This window comes from Halichoerus grypus, chromosome 7 (assembly GCF_964656455.1).
Source record: "Halichoerus grypus chromosome 7, mHalGry1.hap1.1, whole genome shotgun sequence".
NCBI lineage: Eukaryota > Metazoa > Chordata > Mammalia > Carnivora > Phocidae > Halichoerus > Halichoerus grypus.
In genome coordinates this window covers 128,226,562-128,247,614 of record NC_135718.1, presented here as the reverse complement: position 1 = coordinate 128,247,614, position 21,053 = coordinate 128,226,562, and the positions used below count along the sequence as shown (strand labels likewise).

General features: G+C 52.6%; 1 protein-coding gene across 3 annotated transcripts in view; it reads right to left on the bottom strand.

The window, feature by feature from the left end:
- The window catches only part of LGR6 (leucine rich repeat containing G protein-coupled receptor 6), a 120,943-nt gene that overhangs the window by 73,381 nt on the left and 26,509 nt on the right, over nt 1-21,053 (bottom strand). For 2 of the 3 annotated variants that reach the window (XM_078078268.1, XM_078078270.1), the window contains exons 2-4: nt 18,823-18,894; nt 16,282-16,353; nt 8,396-8,467 (exon numbers count right to left, since the gene is read on the bottom strand). In XM_078078268.1, coding sequence (XP_077934394.1) covers nt 8,396-8,467; nt 16,282-16,353; nt 18,823-18,894 — 216 coding nt within the window. The remainder of the gene's footprint in view (nt 1-8,395; nt 8,468-16,281; nt 16,354-18,822; nt 18,895-21,053) is intronic. The other variant, XM_078078269.1, reaches the window with a different exon arrangement.

Here is a 21,053-nt window from a genome sequence, read left to right as displayed (position 1 = left end):
TCCCTGGGGACCCCTCAGCTGGGCCCCACAGCGTGGCTGGGCCTCAGGGCCCTTTCTGGCAGGCAGGCAAGTTTGGGTGGCACTAACGAGATTCACTAGATCACGTGAAGGGCTCAGGGGCAGCTTGGGGGCTTCTCCATGGCAGACTGGGCATCTTTGGGATGGGACTTGGATCAGAACTGCCCGGACCACAAGGCTTTCTTCTCCCCCAGCCTGCCCAGCCTTGGGCCTTACTTTGCCAGATGCCCATACAGCTGGCTCATGGGCTACTGCTCCCTGTAAGCCTCCTGTTCTCATTCTGACTCGACTCTCAGCTCTTTACCCCGTGGGTTCTCCCAGAGGCTAGAGGCTTGCTCGCCCTCTCCACTATCCCTCTGACTGGTTGGAGAGGGGCTCCCTAAAAGATAAGTCCACTTCCTAACTCCCAGAACTTGTGAAGGAGACCTTATTTGGCAAAAAGGTCTTTGCGGATGTAATTAAGTTAAGGCTCTCGAGGTGAGATCATCTGGATTGTCTGGGTGGGCCCTGAATCTAATGACAAGTGTCCTGATAGGAAACCACAGAGAGACACAAAGAGAAGAGAAGGGAACGTGAGGATGGAAGGCAGAGACTGGATGATGCAGCCACAGGGAATGCTGGCCACCAAGAGAAGCTGCAAGGGGCCCTGCTGACACCTTGATTTCAGACTTCTGAGCTCCAGAACTATGAGAGAATGAATTACTGTTGTTTTAAGCCACCCAATTTGCTATGGCAGCCCAAGGAAACAAACAGATTTCTCTTCTCCAGGACTGATTCTTAATCTTCAGTGTGCATGGAATCCCCTGGGGGGCTTCTTAAAACACAGACTGCCGGTCTCTTTGGTCCACAGATTTGATTCAGTAAGTCCAGGGTGGGGCCTGAGAATTTGCATTTCTGACAGGTTCCCAGGTAATGCTGATGCTGCTGGTCCAGGGACCACACTTTGAGAACCACTATTCTCCAAGTTCTATTCATGACTGTGTTGGCCCATTCTCTCCCCCAAAGGCACCTTCCTCGTCCCCCCCAGTGATGTCCTCTTCCTGCTCACGGTGCTCAGGAGAACCAAGAAAATGCCTCCTTAAGGGAATTCCCCAGTCTCATGCATCACTGGCTCTTTCTCTTGAAATCACCCAGGCCTTCCACTGGGGCCTTTCAAAGATTTGCTTCAGGGAGGCTGTGAGTGGTAAGGCAAGTCATGGTTGGGCTCTTCTGCCCCACCACAAGAAGACCCTACTTAGTTCCCCTCCTGGCTCCATCTCTAACTCACTGGGGAATCTTGAGCAGAGCACCTCCCCACTGTATCTTCCCTCTCAGGTGGGTCTGTAAAATGGGCTATAAATGCTGGTGCAACTCCTTGCAAGGGTCAAATAGAAAAGCTGTTCCAAGGGCTCCTGGGTGGCTCAGTAGGTTAGGCGTCCAACTCTTGATTTTGGCTCAGGTCATGATCTCAGGGTCATGGGATCAAGCCCCACATTGGGCTCCTTGCTCAGCAGGGAATCTGTTTAAGATTCTCTCTCTCTCCCTCTGCCTCTGTCCCTCCCCGCCCCTTGTGCGCTCTACCAAAAATAAATAAATCTTAAAAAAAAAAAAAAGAAAGAAAGAAAAGCTGTTCCTCATGAAGTTTCTAGAAAGATCTTAATGCTCTTCACAAGTAGATGGTTAGGGACAACCAGCCTCAGGCCCTCTCTCAAGGAGTCTTTGGGGGTTATGATCAAAGCCAGTGGTTTTTAGGGATCAATGCTCATGCCAAAGTGTCAGCAGCCCTAGCTCCCCAGGCAACCAATACTCCCTCTGAGAGTTATTACAGTGAGTACATAGTAGAGCCATGGTCCAAAACTCAGGCAGCCTGGCCCAGAGTCCATGCACGTAACTGTGGTGCTGGGTTGCCTCTCAAGGGTGTTCTGAGGCTGCTGAGTGAGCCGATGACAAGCCCTGAGGCCTGGGTCATCACTGGTTATGGACTGAAGTGTGATGGATTTGGGAGGTGAGGCCTTCGGGAGGTGATTAGCTGAGGTCACAAGGGTGGAGCCCATGTGAATGGGATTAGTGCCCTTGTAAGAGTCAGGACAGAGCCTGCTTCCTGTCTCTGCTCTTCCAGACATGAGGGTGCAACCAGAAGTCAGCAGTCAGCAACTCAGGAGAGGACCCTCACCCTCCTACTCAACCATGTTGGCAAGCTGATCTCGGACTTCCAGCCTCCAAAACTGTTAGAGATAACTTTTTGCTGGTTATGAGCCACGCAGTCTATGGTACTTGGTGAGAGCAGCCCAACTGGCTCCATTCAACCCTAGAACTGCCAGAATAAGGACAGCAGCCCAATCCAGGCTTCTCCGGCACCCCCCAGCAGAGTGCACTACCCAAAGCCAGCCTTGGGGGCAGGTGCTCTGGAAACACCTTGGTCCCCAGCTCCCCATCACCCTCCCTGTGCCTCGGTGGTCTGCTCATCTATAAAATGGGGTGATGACACTACTAGTAGAAAGCATCCCAGAGGAGTACTGCAAGGAGTAAGAAAGGTAAGAAGGACGAACACCTCACACATGGAAAGTGCCATCTAAGGGCTGGTTATTATTAGTCTGGCTGTGGTCATCCATCTAGGGGAACAACTGTCCCTTGGAGGGGGGTCAGATGTACGGAATGAGGGGGACCTGCTCAGAAGCCCCTTGTTTTCATCTTTTCTGATCCTTGTCCTCATAGAACTGGCCTCTAACACTGGCCAGAATGGTTTAGCCATTTTCTCCTAGAGAGGTTTGAGTCCTTCCTCCCCATCCCCCCTCACAGAGTCCCAGGAGACTGGAAGGGTTCAAGGAGGATGCTCTCCATTGCACAGAGATAGAAACTGAGACCCAGAGAGAGCAAGCACACAGCAATCATAAGGTACTGAGGAACAGGGCCAGTAACCCCATTAGGACATTCTTCTATCTCTGGAGCATGACATCCTTTCTCTTGGGACACCTGTCTGCCAATCATCTCATTTGACCCTCCCACTTTAGAGATAGGGAACCTTGGGCTCAGAAAGGGGAGACTTGCCCATGGCCTCACTGCTAGTTAGTGACAGAGCCAAGACTTAAATCCAGATCTTTGGATCCTAAGGCACTGTGTCTTAGAAGAGGTGTTAAGAGATAGAGGTTAAGAACATGGTACTTTGGGGACACCTGGGTGGCTCAGTCGGTTAAGCATCTGATTCTTGATTCCAGCCCAGGTCATGATCTCAGGGTGATGAGCTTGAGCCCCCGATGGGCTCCATGCTGGCCATGGAGCCTGCTTAAGATTCTCTCTTCCCCCCTCTTTGCCCCCCCCACCCTTTCCCCTTGCACGTGCACATGCGCACACACACTTTCTTTCTCTCAAAAAAAAAAAAAAAAAAGAACACGGTACTTTGGAATTAGAGCTAAAATAGAATGCCAGCTCAGTTACATCCTAGCTGTGGGATCTTGGTCAAGTTGCTTAACTTCTCTGGCCTTTAGTTGCCCCGTCTATAAAATCGGAGTAGCTTCTATCCCAAAATGGGATTTCAGGATTAAATGAGATATGAATGTGCTTAGCATCTTGAAGTGTGATAAGTGGGAGCCACTACTCCCTTCCCGCATCACCCTGAGCCCAGCTGCCTTCCCATGCACACAGGTACACCCCCCACACACATACCCCCCTCTCCATCCTGGACTTCTCCAACTCTTCCCCCTCTGCAGCAGGCAGCCAATGTGTTTTAGATCGACTGGCTTGCGCTGAGAGAGTTGTGGTGGTTCTAACTTGGGTTTCAGTTTGGAGTCTGGCACCACTCTTGATTAATTTCCCCTGCTCCGCACAATGTTGGCCAGTTTCATGTGGCTATCCTTTGCAATTATGCATTTCTCCCCGTAGGGTGTCCAGGATTGGGCTGTTTTCCTGTTTTCTCCCCTTTATTCCTGCCACTGTGCTTTTCTGATTCTTCTCCAGGGACCAGCCAGCCTGCGCTTCCCGGGCCCCACCCCAGCCCCGTCCTGAGGTCTTTCTGGGCTGTTTTTCTGCCTTTCCATGCACTCTCCCCCTGGCCCTACCTCACCCCCACCCAGTTTCTATTTTCCCCCAGGCTCCACTGGCTTCCCGTGGTTTCTCTTGGCCTCGGCTCAAACCTGGCATGACACATCTGGCATTGCATCCTCTCCCACCCACATTGGTCAGAGAAGAAGCAAGTGTATCCAGGGAGGGGGTATTGTAGAGTTGGGTGCTACCCACCCAGGTGCCAAGCCAAACAGCCTGTGTATCATGTCCAACTGGTCACCTAGGGCCCCATCCCCTAAACCTGACCCCACTCCTGACTAATCCAAACCTACTTTCTATTCCCCAGTGTCTGGTTCCAGCTGGTAGAAGGTGAACCACAGGACTGAACCTTCACTGAGGTTCCAGGAATGTCCACAGGAGTCTGTGAAGGGACCTTGCCTTTTGGAGGCGAAGAATAGCCTTTCCTAGGGACCTGAGCCCCTGGGTGGGTCTGGCCTGCTCTGGGGAGGACATACCACCCCCAGGAGAGACATGGGCAGGGATGTGTCTCCTATATACTGCCTCCCTGACCCACTGACTTCCTACAGAAGGAGGGAATTTCTATTTATTGGTATTTGTCAGGAAGGAGGGAGGGCCGCCCAGTGATGACCACCAAAAGTGACTTCCCTTGCAGCCATGATGGGAAGGGCACAGCAACAACACTGGGGTATAGCCCTGCCTTCCCCACTCACTAGCTCTGACCTTGGAATAGTCCCTGAACTTATCTGAGCCTCTATTTCCTCATCTGCCAACACAGAAGGCAATCATGAAGGAGTTTTTGTGAGAATGAAGTCAGAGCACACACATAAAACATCTCACGTAGCGCTGACACACAGAGGGGCTCCCAAAATTGTCATTTGCTCCCACCGTCCACTTTCAGCCTAGCAAACCTGGGCTGGTTTTACTGTCTCTGTCTGAAATGGAGGAACCTGAATTAGTAGGACAGAGCCTCATTTAGAGGTCCCCAGCTTCCAAAAGCTCAGGATATAACACCAACCAAATAGAACATTTGAGTTGGATTATGCACTCCCCCTCTTCTCCCTAACACATACACACACACACACACTGATGTCCTGCAGGTGGGGTGACCCCCTTTCCAGTTTGTCTGAGATGCTTGGTCACCCTACCCATAGGTACCTCAAACTCAATAGGTCCAAAGGGACCTCAGTGTCTCCCCTTTCCCTGTGCCCCTCCCCAGAGCACTCATCCTCTGGGGGTCACTACTCACTTACATTCTTACTGTGATCTCACTATGTGCCAGGCTCGCCGCGACTAGCCTCTCTGTCCACACAGACGTGGAAGCCAGAGACATGCCCAGCAACTTGACTCCTCCTCCCCTTCAACTCCCACCTCCAGTCCATACCACAACTACTAGTAATAACTGCAGTAGTAGCAACAAAAGGTACTGTGTTTTTATGTATATTAGCTCATTTCATTCTATCCTATTGAGGTACATAGACACCACCTCCATTTTACCAATAAAGAAACGAAAGCAGAGAAGGTAACTAATCTGCTCAAGGTCCTACAGGTAGTAAGTGAAGGAGCTGACCCAGGACATCCGATCCAGAGTCCTGACGACATATCATCTTGATATTTCTAGAGTCCATCAGTTTCTTTTATCTTACTATGCCTCCCTTTCTTCAGCTGCCATTAGGCTCCCTTGGTTCACCAGCCCCTTACTGGCTCCACACCTCCAGGCTGTCCTCCATAACTACTGCCAAAGTAATCTTTCAGTGATGCAAACTCAATCACACTGCTCTCCTGCTAAAAATTCTCCTGTGGCTCACCAGTGTCCAAATCCTTAGCACGGTCCACACTTACTCTTTTTTTTTTTTTTTTAAAGATTTTATTTATTTATTTGAGACAGAGAGAATGAGAGAGAGAGAGCACATGAGAGGGGGGAGGGTCAGAGGGAGAAGCAGGCTCCCTGCTGAGCAGGGAGCCCGATGCGGGACTCGATCCAGGGACTCCAGGATCATGACCTGAGCCGAAGGCAGTCGCTTAACCAACTGAGGCACCCAGGCGCCCCACACTTACTCTTTAGGCATTACCTCTTGCTAATTCCAGACCTCTCTCCACCACTGCCCTTCCCACCAGTCCCCGAACACACACACAGTTCAGCCAGACTCACTTCATTGTAAAGTCTTTAGAATTTCCTGGGTTCTTCATCTTTGCATCTTGGCACGTGCTATTCCCTCTGCCTGGAATGTCCTTCCCTGATTCTTCGCCCAATTGACACTTACTAATCCTTCAAGATGCAAGTCAGGTTTTGCCTCCCCAGCAAAGCCTCAAAAATATGTGTAAAATGAATAGATCAATGACTAGTTAAGTGAATAATAACATAATAGCATCACCACACATCCCAGTTGTGCGGAGTCTTCTCTTTACAAATCCCTTTCTGTTTACTATACATATGATCTTCCTGACAACCCTGTGAGATAGGCAAGGAAGATAATTACCCCCAAATTGAAGGTGGAAAAACTGAGGCACAGAGAGGGTTAGTGACACAATAGTCGGGATCAGAGCCAGGACTTGAAGCCAAGTTTTCTGCTTCATAGGACAGTGCTCTCCTCACATGACTGCAAGAGGCAAAATCTATTCATCTGCCTTAACACTGCGGGAGTGGGGGACTGGGCCTCTGTCCCCTGCCCTGACCCACCCAGACCATGGGGAGTAACAGGGCTGCAGATGGAAGCCAGTTACCTAGTTTCCCCAGCCACAGGGGCTGCCCATTTTTCAGAAAATGCAGAAGAAACTGCCTGATAGCCCCAAAGCATCATGCGTGGTCTGAAAAACAAGACCTTTGGAACCCCTAAGCAGGCAAAAGATGTGATTCACAATTAAAACAAACAAAACTTAACGTTAAAATAAGTGTGAAACCCAGCAAAATTCTAATTTTTTTCCCCAATGAATACCTCTTTGACGCTTTGGATGAAATATCAAATTCTGCACACACGCACCCCTCCATTTTTGGCTGCCCCTGCTTTGCTGGTGCCCTAAGCAAATGTTTAGTCTGTGCTGGGGGTGGAGATCAAGCACAGGATTTGCTGGCCTTTGATCTTCTGATATTGGCCTCTAGGGAAATACTGGGTTGCCTGCCCACTTCAGTGGTGACCTGGATGGAGGGAGAAAAGGTGTCTGGGGCCAGAGGCCCAGCATTTGTTGGGACGGAGGGTGGGAAGGTGAGAGAGTGAGCGGAGGCAGGGGCGGGCCAATCGGGCAGTTGGGGGGCGCTGGGGTGCAGACACAGAAGCAGGAGGGTAGGAGACGGCCAGGGCAGGGGTAGGGGAGAAAGTCCTGACCATGTGTGGGTGTGGCACAGATAGCTGGCCAGGGCCCCCATGGCTGGACCCCTCTATTTATGGTGCAGTGGGGCCTGAATATGGGTTATGGGAAGGAAAGCCACCTTGCTACCTCCTTCATCCTTCTACCTGAGGAGAATCCGGACAGTTTAGAATCAGACACAACCATTGGCTGGACAGGGACCATGAAGAACCCACAGGCTGAGAATGCCCGGGGCCTTCGTCCTGACACAGTGCATGTTAACTGTGCCTCAGTTTCCCCCATGGTTAAATGTTATGCCCACGCCTGTCTCTCAACTTTGATTTCTCCCAAAACATCTATTTACTCTCCCATCAGATGCAGATGTACTTGAAAATTCAGTTGGTTCAGACCTGTATTAGGCACCTGCTAGGACCCAGGCCCCTCGATGTGCACCGCGTGAATAAAACTCAGCACCTGGCCCAGAGGATCACAGCTGGTGAGCTCACATCACTAGATAGCACCTGTTTCTGCTTCCGCCCTCAGACTCAGTCTTGCCTCCATGAAGCCCCTACTGGGTGAGAAAGGAACTGCAGGGCTCCTTGAAGAGATGGCTCTGTCCTGAGTGGCCAGTGAGTCCCTGAATGCAGTCCCACCCACGAGTAGGGGAAATGGGTGTCTGAGCCTAGCACCCCAACCCCGCAAGCCCTGGGGGCTAGAGCAAGCTAGGTGGGGGAGATAGCCCCTTCCTGACACTTCTCTGGGGTGGCAGTCTCCAACCTCCACCCCAGGCTCCGTGGCAGAACGCCAGACACCCCAGGACCGCTGCCCCGGTGGCCCCACCTAGGGAGGTCCCATTCCCACAGTCCTCCAGGGGCTCAGGGCCTTCCTTCCCGACTACACACGCAAGTGTACACATACACACGCTGACGACAACAAAAACCCCCGAAAAAACCAAAGCCCGGAGCGGCATGCTGTCTGGAACATGGAGTGAGAAAGGGGGGTCCGCAGAAAGGAGGGGAAGCCGAGGCAGGGGGCCCGGGGCTGTGAGTCAGGCCCCAGGAAGCTGGCTCCCCAGCCCAGCCCTCCAGTGACTCACAGAGACTGCAGGCTCGGCAGCTCCCACAGGGCCGCTGCGGGGATTCCTCCCAGCTGGTTGTTCTGCAGCATCCTGTAAGGGGAGGGAAGGGCTTGGAGGACCCACACAGCGTGCACAGCTGGGGGGTTCCTCCCTCAACCCCTGACCCACACCAGACCCCTCCCTCTTGCCCCAGCTTCCGAGCCCCAGAGAGTCCCGGTCCAGCACCCTGCCCAGTTAGTGGGGGTTCAGAGGCTGCTGAGGAATTGTGGGCTGGGCCTGGGGCTGGAGAGGGCACAGAAGGGCTTCTGGGATGAGGCAGGGCTGAAGAGGACCGTGGAGAAAAAGCAGAGAAGACATCTTGGGGAAGCGAGACAAGCTGGAAGTCAGAACACCTGCAATTCTGTCACAGTTTGGTCAGGAAGGACAGTGGGAAATGTAGGTTTTTCTCCCCAGGCAACTGAAAGGCTGGAGGTGTCTTTGGGGAAGGAGAGGATGTGGATGAGGGCAAGACTGCCCTTGGGAGGCAGGGCCCCAGGCAAATATGTTTTTGTGGAATCCATGTCTATAGAAACAACCTGAGGCACCCCAGATCAGCATGTCAGCACTATTCTGATGGCCCCATCTCACATGGTCCCACAGAAGAAATAACATGCCAGCCAGCGGACATGATCCACTCGGTAGGCTGCTCTTCTGGAAGTGGCTCGGCCACAGGACCCCAGGACCACCCCATAGGTGGAGCTCTTCTGCGTACCTGGGAAACCTGACGTGCAGGGCAAAGGGTCAGAGAGCACACAGAGAGGAGACATGGAGGCCGGGGCGGTCCCTCCGGGTGGCTCTGCTGACCCCAGGCATCACAGCTGGCCTTAAACATGTTTGAGAAAGGTACCTCAAGGCACAGAGACTATAAGACGCGGGGCCCTGAGCAAGGATCCTGCTCACCTGGATCTGTGGGAGGGAGGGAGTGAAGAAAGGACAGGAACGCCCCTGGGTGGCATTGCCATCCGGACATTCTTTACCTGTAGGCCTGGAGAGCTGGACCCCAGAAATGGGGAGGAGGAGGGCACACAGACTGTGGGCGCTCTGGGGTCCAGAGAATAGCTGGGGAACCAGGAAGGAAGCTGCCCAGTACCCCAGGCAAAGTGAGTGGGCCCTCCCCCAACCCAGCCTGCCTGCACAGCACCCCGTCCGACAGCCCCCGGGGCCACATATGGCCCCAGAGGCGAGGGGTGCATCCTGATAGGCCAGGTGTCTCAGGAACCTGGAGGGGATGAGCACTCAGTGAGTCCTACTGTGCGCCAGGTATGGACTTGTCAATCTTTCAGAAGGGAAGGCTCAGCAGAGATATGCCTCTTGCTCGGAATCGCTCAGGGAAGATCACCATGCTTCAGGAAGAGTAGCTCCTTTCCTAGTCTTTAACTTGAAAAATACTAGCAGCTGATGTGCCTGGTCATAGAGCTTTATATGTACTGACTCAAACTTACCCCAGAGGGTTTGGTCCCAGCATCCAAACACCTAGCCATTACACACCTGGCCTCCATCAGCGTGGCAGGGGACAGCGAGGACCAGAAAATGCAGAGTGGGAAGATAATGCACCTGAGTAGTTACCCACGTCTCCTATGTGACTGTCCTGGTCAGAGCCACCCGTTACCTCTCCTAAACTCCTTTTATGGATACGTAAGAATCCCAAACATGAACCAAACCACAGCACCACAAGAACAAAAGAGCGCTGGCCTCACTGTGGGCCTGGCCTGGAGACTGAGAAGAGCCCCTGTTGCAGGCCAAGCTGAGGAAGGGGGAAGAGAGCCAGACCCTGAGGACTGCCGAGAACCGGGGCCTTGGGATCGGGGTCCTCCCTGCCCCTGGCCCCGAGGCTAACTGAGAGCAGCACGAAGGGAAGGGCCAGGCTGCAGGCAGAGGCAGTGCCCAGGGTCCCTTCCTGCTCATACTTTGTGCCCCTGAAGGAGCACAATCCCCAGACCCCTCCAAGCCAGGCCCCACACAGCCCAGGATGGGGCCTTTCAATTACAATTTTGCTTCAAAGGTAGAATTTAGGGGCATCTGGGTGGCTCAGTAGGTTCGGCAGGCGACCAACTCTTGATTTCGGCTCAGGTCGTGATCTCAGAGTTGTGAGATCAAGTCCCAACTTGGGCTCCTCACTGGGACCCCCTCTCTCTCTCCCTCTGATGCTTCCCCCCACCTGCTTTAAAATAATTAATTAATTAAAAATCAACCTTAAAAAAAAGGTAGAATTTAAACCTGAGCCTCCCAGACGTCCTTAAAGTGTAGCAGTCACACGGCAGGCTCTGAAGTCAGACAGCCCTGGATTTGGGTCCTAAGCTCTGCCTCTATCCAATGATGTGATAGCTGCAAGCTCCTACTTCAACTCTGTGGGCCTCAGTTTCCTCATCTGTAAACTGGGGATGATGATAATGACCTTATGCACTGATTAAGTGGATTAAATCAAATAACCCCCGTGAAGCACGCGTTGCAGTAACTCAGGCGACGGAAGCGCTCAGGAGCACCGTTTTATCAGTGCTGGATGACTTGAGTAGGTCACTTCCCCTCTCTGGGCCTCAATTTTCTCATCTTTCAAAGGAAGAGGCTACCAGAGGATGCATAAATAAACCCTCACTCAGTTACAATATTCAGGGACCCAAGACATTTCCTGCCCTCCGCCCTGCTTAGTACTTCTATCCTTCTAGAGTGTCGACCTCCTGCATCTAAAGAGTGGGAACTTCACTTGGGGATCTCAGGGGGCTGCCTTGATTCTCACCCAGAGGCCTCAGGATGCTTGGAGCAAGGAGATGGAGAAATGATGGTTGGGCAAACAGGAGGGGCCACAGGCTGCTCAGGCCACCTCACAGGCCCCCACGCCTCCAGGGGCCCCAGAGGCTGCATCTAGTCATTCTGTGGACAGAACCCCGCCTCCCCTGAGCATCGCAATGCATTTCTACCCCCATCACCTGCTCAGATCCCCCTACCCTTTCTTCTGTCAAATCCCAGATCTGGAAAGATCTTTAAGGTCTCTGAATTGTACCTCCCTGCCAACACAGATGCTGTAGCACCTTCGCAAGGCACAGTCATCCTTCCAGTGCCAGGGAAGTCATCCCATGCCAGGCAGTCCGGTCTGTTCGTCAAGGAAGTCCTTGCTTTCGTGGCATCAAAACCCACTAAGCTGAAGGTGGCATGGCGGTTGGCTTTGGGCCTGGCGCTGTCTCCCTTGCTGTTCCTGGCCTCCTTTCCCAGCCCTCACTCCTTCACTGAAACACAATTGGGTCATCAAAGCTGGAAGCACCTTTAGAAGGGAAGAACCCCTTTGTTTCCCAAATGAGAAGATGGGGGTTCAGGAAGGGGAGGTGACCTACCCTCAGTTACAAAGCAAACTAAAGGCCAAATCAGGCCTAAGGCCCAAGTCTTATCTCCTAGGCCACTGCTTTTGTGACCACATTTGCCTGCCTCTCTCACCGGCCCTGATTCTGCCTGGTGAGCCAGAGTCTGTCCAATGCACTGGGTCTCAAACCTGGCTATGTATTAGAACCACCTGGGAAGATTTTTTTTTTTTTAAACCCCAGTGTCCAGGCCACACTGAAGCCTGATTAATCTCTGGGGCCAAATCTCTAGGCAAGGGATTTTAGGCAAGCTCCCAGGTGACTCTAATGTGCAGCCATTTGTCTAGGGGAAGCCCAGCCCTCGGGACTCCTCCCTGGTTACCCGTGAAGCACTGCTGAGGAATCTCTCTCTGGTTTGAAAAGCATTTGGGGGCAGGAACCATGAGCGCTAATAGCTGGAAGGTTCCAGAGAGGCGATCCACCAGTGGTTGACAAAGGTCCTTCCTTTGGTTCTGTGGAGGGGCCTTGGGGGTCACTGGGGTGGATGGGCAAAAGAGAGCCTGGGGTCTACCCACCCCCCTCATCCACTGTAACCAGAGAAATCCTCCCTCATCTGTTTATATATCATGACTTCTGCACGAGGTGTTTATGTTTTAAGTTTCTGCAGTTAAAAATGTTGGAAAGGGTATCCCAACATCCCCATTTTAAAGGTAAGAAAACTGAGGAAGTCTGAGCGTCCTCCTTGCCACCTGTTCTGGGATCTGCTGCACATGAGACCCACTTCCTGACATCCAGTCTCTTGACAGGACGAGGGCAGTAGGCTCCACCTCCTGGAGAAGAATGGCTCAGAGGATCTCCCTGGGCTCCTAGAGCCTAGCATCCTTCTCCCATGAGCCAGGCAGGAAGGCCCCACTCTAAAACAGCTCATAAGTCTCTCCTCCCTAGGTCAGTCCAATTCATTTCATCAACACCAGTGGAAGCCCGACTCTGGGCCAGGCATGGGTGCTGTCCAGCCAGGTAGAGAGTAAACACAGTCAATGTCAACTGAAGACCACTCAATACAGTGTGAAGAGGACAACGCTAGAGGCCAGCCCAGGGAGAGTCCCTCGGGGATAGGGCCCGAGAGGTACTCACTCTGCCCCACCCCTCGGTGGCCTCGGGCCAGGGCTTCGGAAGGGCTTCGGAAAAGGCTGCCCTTTTCGAGACTCAGGCATCACCAAGGTGATGTGAGCTAGGAACCCCAAACCAGTCTCCCAGAGATTTGGGGCTCAAACCAGGCATAGGCAGTCTGGGGAAAATCTCTTGCCCAGCCTCTTGGGGCCATGGAGCGGAAGCAAGTCCTTGAACTGTCAAATCCCCGTTTCCCAGATCTGGGTCTGGTGAGAAGCAACTGAGGCCCATCAGGAGTCTTTCTAGATGAGCCAAACCGGCCTAACATAGGTAAGGTGGCGGCCTTGGCAGGAAAGGCGCCAAGGCTCAAGCCTCACACAGCTCTCTGAGGGGAGGGGGGCCGCTGTGAGGAAAGAGGCTTGTGAGGGAAGAGGTGGCTGGGGCACACTCTCTCCCTCTCTCTCTTTCCCTCCCTCTATCCCCTCTCTCTCTCCTCTACTTCTCTCCCCCACCCTCTCCCTCTCCCCCGCCTTCTTCCTCCTCAGTGTGAGGCAGGAGCCATTTAGGGCAGGACAGCCTCCTCACAGGCCAGCTCCACACCCTCAGGCTGTGGGTCAGGATGCAGGAGCTCCAGCCTCCGCGATTCCCTCACCCTGACAGGGCACACAGGGCAGGTGCCCTCCAAGGCTCTTTCCCACATACCAGCAGCAGCAAGAACTATGCTTCCCTTAGCACAGTTCCAGTGGTGGCCGTGGGCAGGGAGAGAGGCAGTGAACCCGGGGCCTCAGCCTTCCCAACTCCAGAGGACAGACATTCCCACCTACAGTCTGGAGAAAAGGCATGAGACTGGAAATCCCCTGCAGGCCTGGCTCTCTCCACAGGAGCCTGGCCAGAGCTGCGGGCTCCAAGACTTCGAAAAGCAGCAGAGGAAGGAGAGGATCCAAGAGTAACACCTCCAGGGCAGGCGTGGGGCTGCGGTGGGAAGGACAGAGGGAGGGGTCTGCCACCGTCACTTAGGAGATCAGAGAGGGAATCTCCCCCTTCTTTGTCCTTTGCTTCCGAGAGGAAAGAGGCAGTGTCCGGCAGGGACAGTCAGGCCTCAGAGAAAGGAAGATGCGGTTCAGGTAAGAGTCTCAGACCCCAAGAAGACAGGGGAGTAGCTAAAGGGACAGTATCCTGGTACAAAAAGAGATTATTATGCTGATGGTGGGCTTTACCGCTCTATTTTTTTTTTAAGTCACCAAGGCTCTTTTAAGATTTTTTATTTATTCATTTTGAGAGAGACAGCAAGAGCAGAGCAGGAGGGAGAGGCCTGGGGAGAGGCAGGTTCCCCGCTGAGCAGGGAGCATGGGATGGATCCCAGGATCCCGGGATCATGACTTGAGCCAAAGGCAGATGCTTCACCAACTAAGCCACCCAGATGCCCCTTACTGCTCTATTTTTCTTGCAGTTCTGAACACTGAGCCATGGAAGGACAGGGCGGCAAGAGAACTGACATGAGGCATCAGAAAGTCCTTCTTGCCCAGATGCAGGAGGAATCCCCTGCTTTGAAGCACTTGAGTAAGAGAATAAGCTCCCCAAGACCACCCAACTCTTCTCTCAAGTAGAGAACTCTGCAGGCAAAGAACTGACAAGAAGGCTTTGGGGGACCAGGTGGTCTTCGAGTATGGGGCAACGTGGGGGCCAATGGCAGAGTGGGGAGTGGGCCTCCGGCTGTCCTTGGCTCCAACCAGCAGCTTCTCCTGGCCACCCAGCTCATGGAGCCAAGGGCGCCGTTTGCAGAAAGGGGGCGGGAGGCTTGCGGTTTCTCCAAGGCTTTGATTTATTGCCTAATGTAGGCAAAGAAGAAAGAGGAGGCTCATCTCTAAGCCGGAGTCTTAGGAATGGGACATGAGTCTCACATCTTCTGAAGGCCCAGCAAACAGAGCCCGCTCTCTAATCCCGGCTGCAGGTCTGAGCCTGCCACTGGGCACAGACACGCCACCAAGCAGGCTGCCTGCACTCTGCGTCTGGCTCGGGATGCCTCTCCACACCCCGGGGCAGCAATGTTGACGGGGATCAAGACAGACCAAGAGGAGAAGCAGGAAGGAGAAGTGAGAGGCGGGGCACAGAGGGGCAGAGGGAGGGAGAGCAAGGGCTGAGACAGAGAAGGGGAAAGCAGGAGAGACCTGGGGACTGAGGCTGGGGAGAGACCCTGCAGGATCCAAGGGCACTGCAGAAGGGAAGGGAAGGACAAGAGACTGGGACAGCCTTGGGAGTCAGAGACTCAGAGGCAGATCCAGAGAAAGGCTAAAGGCCAAAGGTGTTCAAGACCAGCAACATGAAAAAGAAGAAAGTGCTTAGCCTGGACGATGGACTGCTGACCACCTAAAAGCCAGAAGCTCACAGGCCAAGGGGCCAAGGCCATTGCTAGCCCATAAACAACTCTAAGCACATTTGAAAAAGATACTCCTTTCTAGGTGGCTATAGCCCCAAAGCCAGGCATAGGACTGGATTTCAGCCCCTTCTTACCCATTCAGCCAGATGTTCTTGTGCAGTAAACCACCTGCTCAACCATACAAAGAAGACCTGCAGGTCAAGTGAGGACTAAGGGAGCAGCAGAGCTGGGGAATGGCTCACCAGTTTAGGGAAACTCCAAATGCTCATTCTATTGCTCCAGGATCAGCCTTCAAGATCCTCATTTTCTTCCCAAACCCGTCCCTGTGGTGATGTGCCCTCCCCAGGAACCTGTCCTACCCACCTTCAGACCCCGTGCATCTACTTCCCCCTATGGCCTTTCATCCTCACTCCTCATAAGAACATGGGGGGAGCTTTGGGGGAGACAGTCTTGGTTGGGACAAAGTGAGCCATGGATGGGGATGGAAGGAGATAGTGCCTCAGTTTTCCCTTCTCTAAAATGGGCCATCAGTTCAGTAGCAAAGGGGTAAGTTAGTGAACTAACACAAGGTCCTCTCTAATTCTCACTTTCCTTTTGCTTTAAAGGAAAGATAAAAGGATGAAGAGGGGGATGGGATGGGATGAAGAAGCCTGAAAACAGAGGGCTGTGAGATATTTACCATGGGAAAGGGGACTCAGAGCTGCAGAGACCAAGGTTGGGTCTCAGGAGGAAGAACAGCCAAGGAAATCCAATCTGGATTCCTCCTCTCCTGGCCCAATAGGGCTCATGAGGGGAGAGCAAAGACCTGCCTCTCTGGTCATTATTCACATTACAAAAAAAAAAAAGATACCTGACTTCTGTGGAGGGTTGCCATAACTATCAGATGCAATGAAATGTTTGTTTACAAATCAGAAGATTTGTTATAGAAATGGTGAAAGCAAAGAAATGGAAATCACAATTAAAATGAAAAGTAAAGATGAGGAAGTAAGCAAGCCAGTGACAAACCAAGACCTGGATTACAAATCTTCAACCTGCCCACAGTTCTCAAGGTTGCATCTCTGTGGAAAATGGGGAAGACTTATACTTACAGGATTTTCAGGCTGTAGAGGCCAGAGAATGCTTGTCCTGGGATGTGTGAGAGATGGTTCCCTGAGAGACGCCTGCAAACCAGGGAAAAGTGTCAGTGATGTTGGCAGGGAACCCAAATGCGGGAAGTGGGGGACCACCCTTAGTCAGCATCTTGGGATTTGGGAGGGGGGAGGGGGTGATAACTAGCATTTATTGATAGGAACAATGTGTTCAATGCTTCACGCCCATTCTCACTTAACTCTAACAATAACCCTGTGAGGTGCCTAGAATTATCTCCAAATTTTAAAGGAGGAATCTGAGGCTCAGGGAGATCAAGTCACTTCCCCTAAGGCTGACAGAGATAGGCAGTGGCCGAGCATGGTGTTGTCACCCAGGCCTGATTCACTTCTAGGCTCTGGTCCGCTCCGCAGTGTCATGGACTCCCCCCTGCTAACCTGGATGACTCACCCGCCACCCTCAACTGCGGAACTGCACTGCATCCTGTCACCAGGGGAGGGCCAGGTATAGACAGGATGGGACCATGTCTCCCCATGCCCTCAACTACACAGCTAACCCGTTAATCCAGGAGGGTTAGGAAATGGGGTTTTAGAATTAGTCCAACATCCGGGTCTAATGAAGCGTCTCCACATTTGTCATGGGGTGATCGCCAATTCTAACAGGAGCAAATGTGACAGAATATCCTTAATGCCCAAACCAGACTGAGTGGAGTCAAACCGTGGATGATGCAGAAAGAACTTGGGATCTCCCAAGTCCCCAACGACATTATTACGTACTTCGGGTCCTAATGAGAGGCTGTGGATGTACAGGCCGGGCTGACATACCTCAGAAGCTGTTTTCTTTTTAAAAAATATATCTTTAATAAGAATCTTGTTATTTGGTATTTGTTGTTTAAAAAGAAATTGTGTGGAAAGGCATCATGCTATTTGAGGTCCCCAAGCTTGGATCCTATAGGTGGGCATTTGCCATGGAAAGGTCCTTTAGATGGAACCTTTAAAAGGGGCCCAGCCCCTTCTCGGGGACCCGAAAATGGAAGGAAAATGAGCCTTCGGTTCTCAGGTTGTGCCATGGATGTCACCTGCCCCAGCGCCTCAGCCTTCACACCTGCTTTTCACTCCCACCCAAGATGTGGCACCTCCACCTCAGAAGGCCCCTTGCTGCCTCCAATTCTGTCACTTCCTTTGAGCCCTGGCTTAATACTCCTCCCCCAGGAAGGCTTCCCCATCCACAGGCTAGATGCGCCTCCCCCCTCCCCCGCACCCTGACCACTTCTTTACACAGAGCTCCCCTGCTCACCTGCTGGGCACACAGCTCTGCTGCCTCACCTAGAAGCTCCCTGAACTTCTATCTTGTTTTCCCCCACAGCACCTTGAGCTTGTCTTTCACACAGAGGGGAAGCTCAATAAGTATGGGGTCTAGAAAACCCAGCTATGGCTCTGGGGGTTGATCAAATCCTAACTCCAGCAGGGGCAGGCTGACTGCATCTTGAGGGAGCACTGTCTAAGATGGGAAATCAGTTAGGGCAGCAGCAGGGCCAGGGTTGGGGTGGAACTGTGAATGTTTTCAGAGCCAGGAGCCCATGCTTTGCACAGTTTAAGCAAACCTTAGTAGAGCCCTGAGGATCGACAGTGGTGCGAAACCAAGAAAAAGCAGGCTGGAGACGGAGGTTGGAGGTTAGGAACAGGTCTGGAACGAATGCAAGGATTGGAAGCAGAGTGACCTGGCTTCCCCAAGCAGACAGGCCGGGCACTCTAACTGAAGAGAAGATTTATTCATGAGCACCCCTGGAGTCTGAGGCTAGCCCCAAGGACCGCAGATGGAGAGCAACAGTCGTGGGAAGGCATTAACCAGGGCGGACTTGGTGGAGGAAGTGGGCCTGTGTGTTCGGCAGTGATAGAGGAATGGTTTGTGCCTGAGATGGTGGGCACCAGTTGAAGGGGAAGTCTCCTGCTCAAATGCAGGAGGGGAAACCAGGATAGTGAACATGACCGGCCTCAATGGAGCAAAGTCGGCCAGGTAGGTTTAGGCCAGGTTGGGGGAGGGCCTTAGAAGTAGATCCTTTGGGCACTGGGGAGCCAGAGAAGGTTCTTAAGCTGGTGAGATGCTCCCTGACGATGGGCAGAGTATATCTGAAAGGAGGCTGGTGGAGTGGGAATAGAGAACAAGGGGTGGAGGTAAGAGACACTGCAGAGAAAGAACCACTGGGATGTGGGGGTGGCTGGTAGCTGGACACAAGGGATGGGAGCAGGTCAAAGATGACCCCCAGGAAGAGAAGCAACCACTGACAGAAAGAGGGGAAGCTGCAAATTAGAGCTGGCCTCAGGGAGGACCAAGAGCCAGATTTCAGAGTGCCTATACCATGTGGTCTTGCCCACCACCTGGGACTCACAGCTGGCCCAGGTATCTGTGAATACCCTGCTATCAAGAACAGCTTCCCACTCCCTTCCCTTTGAGCTCCAGCCCTCCTCCTGGGGAGCCCTGGCTCCTACAGCTATCAGTGGTCCCAAAGCTTTGCCCCCGAGTCCCATGAAGCATCTACTCACAGCTCCTCCAAGAAGCGCAGGTGGTGGAAGAGGCCAGGCTGCAGCTCTGTGAGGTTGTTCATGCTCAGGTCTCTGCATGGAGAGAAAATGGGAGGGGAGCTGTGAGCTGCCCATCAGCCCCAACCTGTGTTGTCCAGGTCCAGATACCCACAGAGCCCCAGCTACTCCTGCAGCATACCCAACACACATATACTCCATGCCACCTAATTCCAAAGCCAGCCTGGCAGGGGCACGTGCAGTGTCTAAGAGTGATCACTGGGCTGGGAGTCAGGCCTTCCAGGTCCATATATGTGCATTCCCTCCATCGTTTCCAATTTTGCCTTCTGCCTTTCTCCTCCCTTGCCAGACTCCCCGAGGAATGGCTGTGGTTAGGACTATGAAGGACACTGACCTCCCTGTAAAGGGAGAAGCTAGAGAACCATTCATAGAGCTTCAGAGCAGAAGGGGAGGGGCCACTTAATACAAGCAATACCTCATGCATTCTTTTTACCAAAGGGGAATCTGAAGCCTAGAGATTACTGCCATTAAGCTCTATGGAGCAGGTTCATGCAATATTCACACATTGGTGTGCTCATCCCTGCAATGGCCATGGGGGATAATTCTTTTATTCTATCCCAGAACCAGTGGGATTTCGCTGCTCTCTGAGTTCTCTGCCCGTCGCTTTCCTGTTGGTTTTCCTCCCGTAGACTCCTGCTATCAGAGGACCTCCAAGCATGTCCCAAAAGATGCCTAGCTTCTTGATGAGGATCCTGATCCCTCCATGGATCATTCCAACCTTCCCATACCATGTGAGAGGCCCCGTGGGTGGTTTCAGGGTCACTGTCCTCTAAAGATACCTTGACACAAAATAACCACAATATTAGCAGCTGACACTTACAAGGCCTACTGTGTCAGGAACTGGCTAACCTTTAACCAAATAATTACATGTAATTCTCACAACAGCCCCAAGGTAGATTCCATTGTTATCTCCATTTCACATTCAAGAAACCAGAGGAAAAAACACTGAGCTTTGGAGTCAAAAGGCCCTGAGGTCAACTCTGTCTTCTACTTACTTATCAGACCTTGGGCTCTTAACCACTGTGACCCTCAGTTTCCTCATCCATAAAAATGGGATGAATAACACCAAATCTCTAGGGTCCTTATAAAGGAGCCAATGCTTACAGACTGCCTAGCAAATAGTACATACACAATTAATATCTGCTTTCTTCCCTCCCCCTGTCCCTCAGAGACCTGTGGGCAAATGTCCTAGCCCAACAGGCCCAGGAGCTAGGTGGGAAGGAGTTGGTGCTTTCATTGGTTGGTCCTGCACTGTGTTAGCATCTCCTTCTCAGTTTCTACCAGGGTGAGCAGTGATGTCTCAGAGTCCGGATGTGTGTGTGTCCCACCCATTTGGGTTCCATCCTATTTCAAACTCTTTAACAGCTGCTTCCTGCCTCTGCCAGCACCCTCCCTGAGGGGTATAGAGGTGGGTCCAAACCAGACCACCAGATTGCTGGGCACCACCCCCAGGCCTGCCTGCAGCTTTCTCGCTTCCTCAGGAATGCACTTTTGCTGTCAAACCTGAGTGTCTCCATTTTCCTCCAAGAAATGAAGTGTGCTTTATGTGGACGCTCAGAAAGGCAGGCTGGAGATGGTGGGGAAATGTGTGCTGGGGAGCCCAGTTCCAATCTATAAAAAGACTGTTTAGTCTCAAATGTTTTATCTTTGATAAAGCTTAGAGTCCGGACGCCATGTCCTCTAAAGAAGGAAGACATTCCATTCAGGGTAGAGCCAAGGAACTGGCCTGCTGAACTCAGGGCCCTTCTTGTCCACAGCTCCCTCTCTGCTCCATGTGGGGACAGGAGGGCCATCCCTGGGCCTGCTCCATCCAGAAGAGGGCTAGGCAGAAGGGGGTGTGCGGGGGGATGGTGTGCTGACGGCCATGGTTTAAGGAGCAGAACCAAGAGAGTTTGTTGATGGATTTTATGTCAGAGTTTGGTTCTCGGGATGTATCGAGGCTCCACTAGCCTGGGCTTCCAGCGGAGAGGTGAGGATGCAGGGGTGCACCAGACAGTGGCAGGGGGAAGGAATGGCGAGGCCCACAGAACTTGCATCTGACTGGACTCCTCCCCTTCGAGTCCTGGGTCTGGCTCATTCTCAGCCAGGCAGGGAGGCACGAGGTGCCCCAAAAAACGATTACCTCTAAATATTTACCCTGTGCATTTCTGGACGTGTCTCCACAGGAGTGGGAG